General features: G+C 36.7%; 1 protein-coding gene across 1 annotated transcript in view; it reads left to right on the forward strand.

Annotated features, from left to right (window-relative positions):
* LOC103373624 (phosphatidylinositol 4-kinase alpha-like) overlaps positions 1 to 3,714 on the forward strand; it is a 34,863-nt gene extending 31,149 nt beyond the window's left edge. Inside the window, exons 48-52 of the mRNA XM_008303547.1 lie at positions 215 to 335; positions 459 to 618; positions 769 to 858; positions 1,350 to 1,433; positions 2,448 to 3,714. Coding sequence (XP_008301769.1) covers positions 215 to 335; positions 459 to 618; positions 769 to 858; positions 1,350 to 1,433; positions 2,448 to 2,499 — 507 coding nt within the window. The 3' untranslated portion in view covers positions 2,500 to 3,714. The remainder of the gene's footprint in view (positions 1 to 214; positions 336 to 458; positions 619 to 768; positions 859 to 1,349; positions 1,434 to 2,447) is intronic.
* The last annotated feature ends 2,855 nt before the right edge of the window (positions 3,715 to 6,569 follow it).

A 6,569-nucleotide genomic window follows, 5' to 3' on the forward strand; every position in this document is an offset into this window, starting at 1 on the left:
CCTTCCCTGAATTCAAGCTTTACACCAATCACATCACAGTGAGTGGCATTAAGCATAGTCTAAACCAATGAAATCACAGTTTGTTGGGATTAAACATTCAAATGTCGAACCCTGCCCTGTTCTGCAGGCTGCAACCAGGATAATTGGTGTTGGAGACAAGATTGCATGCTGAATTTCTCTTCATTACCAACATGTTACCATCTTCTTTCTGCAGGCTCGCTATAACTTCATCCGCAGTATGGCTGCCTACAGCCTCCTGCTGTTCCTGCTGCAGATCAAAGACAGACACAACGGCAACATCATGCTGGACAGCAAGGGCCACCTCATCCACATAGGTGTGACACCTCCACAGTTTATACTCTCATTCTGTCACGTTAAACTGCAATAGCTAAACCTATGCGACACTCGAGGACAGTTTCTCTACAAAGCAACAGTGACATCAACCCGTTTTTCTCCAGATTTCGGCTTCATGTTCGAGAGCTCTCCTGGCGGTAACCTGGGCTGGGAGCCAGACATCAAGCTGACAGACGAGATGGTGATGATCATGGGAGGCAAGATGGAGGCCACGCCTTTCAAATGGTTCATGGAGATGTGTGTCAGAGGATATCTGGCCGTACGGTAAGAGACTGTAAAGGCGTTTCCGTGCTGTTCTTAAGATTTCTGCCGATGACTTTTTATCCTCCACAGGATTCACAGGTGAAGAGAGGAGTGGGATGAAGTCGCAGATATTGTTGGTTTCTCATTTTTGCTTTTTCTCTGAACAAACAGACCCTACATGGATGCCGTGGTTTCTCTTGTGACTCTCATGCTTGACACTGGACTGCCCTGCTTCAGAGGACAAACCATAAAACTCCTCAAGTAGGTCTAACAGCAGCATAACTGAGTGTTTCAAATGTTTTAGCTAAGTATTGTGGTAAACATTGTCTAAAAATCCTACAAATTCCACTATACAATGAAAATTATTGACTTTGTACATGAGACAGAAGCATTGCCATGAGAAAAGAAACAGGAAATACAGTTTATTTCACTTTAACATTTGGTGTTTGCTGTTCACTTGTTATATAATTATATAGCTGAATTTAAATGCTCACACTGATAAACAATGTTAGCAGTATTTATAAAGGAATAGCTCTGTACCCTTGTTGTTTATTGTCATATGTATGTTTGAGTAGTTTGGTTCATGAACAGGAAACAAAGCTGTTGTTCTTAATTTAACTGTAGCAAAGTCAAAGGATGTACTGCGCAGGAAGCTACTTAACAATGATTCAGTGCACAAACAAAAAAATATATATATTATTTTCCAATTTTGTTTCCACTTTTAAATATCAAAATGTTTCTTTTTTCTCCAGAGGACGTTTTAATCCGCAAATGAGTGAGAAAGAAGCAGCAGCGTTCATCATCAAAGTCATCCAAAGCTGTTTCCTCAGTAGCAGGTGAGAAACAGACGCATGTGACTTGTGCTGCAGTTGTAACAGAAGTAAAAAGAAATAAGTCTGGTCCCACCCTTTGCTGTTAGTAATGTCCAAAAATTGACAGCAAAATCAATCATGTTTTAGTTTGTGGCTCTCAGCCTTAAAATCATGTGTCGCTCTTTAAAAAGACTTCACAAACATGTTTGTTTCATTCAGCTCAGTCATTTCCTACAACAGTTTGGTACTCCCATTTTAAACGTGTTAAGCAGCCGGAAATAGTGTATTTGTTTGTTTACAGTAGCGGCTTAATCCATATTTGGTGCCTTGTGAGTATTTGTTGCAGCAGGACTGAGTTATAATAAACCACATTGATGTGTTCGAGGAAATGATGGAACAAATGATGGAATGATGTCATCCAGTTAAAACAATGTATCAGGCCTTTTATACACTCATAGCATTAAATGAGCTCTTTAAGTAAATGTACATATCAGATTGTAGTTTTAAAGGACTCTGATTGGCATTCTGGACCAAAATAAAGAATCAATGCAGCTGTAGGTAATCATTAAAGACCCCCACTGGTGAAAATCATGTGTTAACCCATCCATGTGATGTTTTATGTGCTAGAATGAGTGAAACAAGCAGTCATCGTCGTGGTTAAGCATTTCCACCTTAAAACTGCTGACGATACTCTCAAAAACACACTTTCAGACTCCCAGGGTTTAATACATAACTAGCCTCAGGAACCAATCCTGCAGGGTGGGACTTTCTTTATCAATACTGATCTTCAAAATTGTATGAAGCAGTGGTGCAGAGTTATTTTATTTTAGCAATTTGAAGGCTTTCATTAAAAACAAAAAAAGAATCTTCTACATATGTATCTGTTATACACAGAGATGAGTTTTTAGGGGTTCAATCAATGACTGGAAGGAAACTTTAAGACTATAACCAGCTTTTTTCTTTATTATGATGCAAATACTAACATGGTATAAAGTACATTTTTGCACTAACAGATTTTTGTTGACTTCATTTCAACAGGAGCAAAACATACGACATGCTGCAGTATTACCAGAATCAGATTCCCTACTGAAGATCCTGTGCTGTACGTCTCCAAACAAGCAATTCGAATCTGGGTGATTTGAATGAAGTGATGGATGCAACTCACCAGCCCGTCCTGACAAACACTCAGTCAGGCAGCAGTGGGGCATTTTATTGCTTATTCTCCAGTTTTATTCCGCTTACTGTAAGTTTTTATAATGTACATCCGTGTTTGAAAGTATTTCGTTATTTAACGTGGCAGTTACAAAATGTTGTATGACTTATACCAAAAGTGGTATCCGAATCACCCTTTAAGTATTTCCTCGATGCTGTTATTTGTTCCTCAGCAAACACTAAGTGACGTGTCACTAGAGGAGGATGGCCATAAAGGGAGCCATATTTACAGTGTTTGTCAGAGCAGCTGTTATCATCGTTATCATTCGTTGCTATGCTGTTATCCACTTTGATGCACTTTATAGATCGCAGTATTTCATCGGCTTCACCTGCCTACGATCAAACGCTTAAACAGAGATTAAACGTCACATATAGAGATTCAAACAATCTGCAATTTACTCAGCTGATCAATTGAATTTCAGTATTTTTAATTTACAAATATAGGTGTTGTCAGATAGATCAAAAATCAATGCAGGAGTCAATCAGCATTTAATCTAACAGTAGTATTTAGAAATGTAAACATTATTTAGAGAATCAAAGGTAATTAAACTGTAGTCTGTACTGTAGAATTATTACTGTAGATTCAGATCACAGGCATTTTTCTGTGACTTACATGTGGAAAAACATATTTATCAGAAGATTTGAAAAACCTTTAACTGTGCTAATATGATCCTTATCCTCACGTAACACCTCTTCATGTCAGTCTTTAGGTGAAATCTGTTATATGGAGGCATTTTGCCACTACAAGAACTGAAGCTGAAACTTTTAGAACTTTTCTTTCCACTGTTTTACTAACCTGAATGTGTTGGATGTTCGATACAGACAAAACAGACCAAAAAAAAGTCATTTTTATGCATTGAGTGCAGCAGTGGGACAGACAGCAATGGAAAAGGTGCCTCTAATACAGTTACAGAGCAAAGCAGTGATTTTTCTGAGAAACACCCAGAAATTTGTTTAATAACAGTTATGTAACCTGAACATTGCAAAACTTCCCTTTTGAATAATATGCCACACTTTCTAGATAAAATCATACTTAGACTTAAAAACAAGCAAAACTAGCTTTACTTGATAACACTGGGTTACAAAAAAAATATGTTTTTGGAGGTGTCTAGGATTTTTAAACTGATTTAGGATATTTTTGCAACGCTGAATCCAAAAATGACTTCTGCTTTTCTGTATCAGGTCAGGTTTTTATACCAACTCGATTTTTAAAAAATAGATTTTGCCACTAGATTGATTACATTTTTTGACATTAGCGATTGATTTATTTTAATATTTCTCAAATGAACTCGAATTTTAGAGGAACATTTTCATTTTCTAATCCTTTTCATAAGCTAAATGATCCAAAAGTTCATGAGCATAAACATTTGCAAAGGGAAATATAAGTAAATTGCATGTGGCGACAAATCAAAATTTTGACTTCATTGAGCAAAACCAATGTAATATTTGGATTCAGCACATTGCAGTTGTCTAAAATCAGCTCAAAAAGCTTTGACACCAAAATGGGTGTAGACCAGTGTAATCAGTCTTAAAATAAATCAGACTGTCATTGTAGCACATCAAATCTGGTCATCAAAAAGACACATTTAAAACAATCTAGTTACAGCTAATGAATGCAAAAGAAGCTTTTAGATAGACATATCCCTTTTATCTAGTTAGAAATAACTTAAAAACACAAAGCTGCTGATCAAAACAAGACATTTCCTTGAGTTAAGTCGAAGGATCTCCAGTAGAAAGTGTTCGATAATCTATGCATATCCAAAACAAGGCCAACCGCACTTGAATCTTAGGCAGACGTACAGTGAATTAACATGTGTATGCAAAATAAAAAACACGTGAATTTGTCGAAAAATATACAATAATAGAGTGCTGTATCAATATTGAAATAATATTAAATACAAGCAATAATTACAGTTAGAAGTTTGGTTCACATTGGGCCACTTGTGTGAGAACTCGTGTCATATCTGGCAGGTTTACACTTGCTTTAAAATGCATCTTAGGCGATCGGATCATAACTGATCGTATTTCAAATTAAACAGGGCCTTTATTTAGATTTTCACAAAAAAGTTGCACACCTTGGTGCACTGCATTCACTAAAATACAAAACTGGAGACCTTATTATTGTAGTTGTGTTTTAACTTTACTCATAATGACAAGACAGCATCTTATGATTATATATCAGTTAATTTGTAGAAAATGTTGAGAAACAAAAGCAATGGTTTAAGGCCAACTTCATGCTGCAACATGTGTTCTGTTTTTTGTTTGCTGCCTTTGTTTGTTTACATGTTTGGAAATGCAGTATGCTGAACTTAGCCGTTACTTTATGCTGTGTAGCATTGGATGTGCTGACGACTATCAGTGAAGAAATCTTAAAAATCTGGGGGATTCTCTGGCAACCTCTGAAACATTCAAGTTCGTTTTGAGTCTGTTGTACATTGTCTTGTAATTATGAGATTGTTTTCTAATAAGTTAAGATAAGGTCTTCATTTTTTTTCCTTTTATGAATGCTTCTGTAACAACTTGGGTAACAGGTTAAAACCCTTGTTATTATGCTGTGGATGGACATGTTTTATCGGGTCTTTGCTGATTCTAAAAACACTGTTTTAAACAATCTTCTGGGTTTTGGGAAATCTCTAACTGTCTCTGCTCCGTAACATCAAATCAGCCCACCGGTTGCATTTTTCCTGCATCATCCAGAGTCTGCTGGAGAACAGAGCAATAATTTAGGATTTTTACATTTTTGTCAAGAGAAATAATCTAGTACATAGGTTTTGGGTAAACTAGTGAAAAAAAAATTAGCTAGCTACAATGATGTTACTGGGGAATGTAAATAAACCTATAATGAAACACACACATGCCAAATAGTCTGAATCAGAATATCAGCTGTACATTAAAACAATACCCTTGTAGTTCTGATAGCTACCTGAACTCATCTTACAAGCTGCAGTGTTACAGCTGTTTCCCTTTGTCCTCCTGAGACAACCTGGATTTATATCACACGCTGAACAGCACTGCACCAAAATGTAGTTCAAGGTTAGAGAACAGTGGAAAAAAACAACTCGTTCTTGCAGTGGTACAGGCCTGAACGCAGCACACGGGCTGGACCAGGACTCACTGACTGCATTCTGAACACTGTTTTTTGTTTTGTTTTTTCTTTCTCATGTTCTTTTTCTTTTCATTCCTTTTTTTCTTTTCTCCTTCTATTCTTAATTCTTCTGTCTTTTTCTTCGCCCTCTTTCTTTTATCCTTTCATTGACTTTCATTCTTTACTTTCTTTTTCCTGTCTTCCTTTCTTTGCACTTTTTTCTCTTCTTTTTCTCTTAATTTATTTTTTCCTTCATCTTAGTTTTTTCTCGTTTGTAGCATTAAAGGCCTAAATACAGCACACCGGCTGGTCCAGGATTCATTGGCTATTGGAAATGTATTTGTGTCCAGACTAATGAAGTGTATCAGAGTATATGTGTGAACATGAAACATGTCTGCAGAACCCTGTTTGGAAACATTCCTCTTCCTGTCATCATTACTAGTCTTTGCATCAGATCGAACGTCTCGGGTTACCAATGCAGATGATGATTATACCTAAAAAGCCATTTCTCCTACCCTTGGTAGAAACACAAGTGTAGTAATACTTGACAAGAATAACTACCTTTATGCAATATATTCATGTATATCAATGCTGTATCTGTGTGTTGTGTTTAACAAATGACGTTGCTATCCTGCCTTCCATCCCAGTCCTCGTGTGAGAAATGCTGCAGCTACGTCTTCCTGTTGTTACCGTGCATCACGAAGGGGTGAACCTAAAGTATTTCAAATTCAATGGATGTAAATGGGTCTGTAAAATGAGGAGCTCTAATGATCAGAAAGCCATTTTTAATGTGGTGGTTTTCATTGAATTGCTGTAATTTAAATATAATAGTCATCCCTCATATCTGTTGTTATTTGTGAACC

Source organism: Stegastes partitus, unplaced genomic scaffold (genome assembly GCF_000690725.1).
Source record: "Stegastes partitus isolate 25-593 unplaced genomic scaffold, Stegastes_partitus-1.0.2 Scaffold2031, whole genome shotgun sequence".
Classification (NCBI taxonomy): Eukaryota; Metazoa; Chordata; class Actinopteri; family Pomacentridae; genus Stegastes; species Stegastes partitus.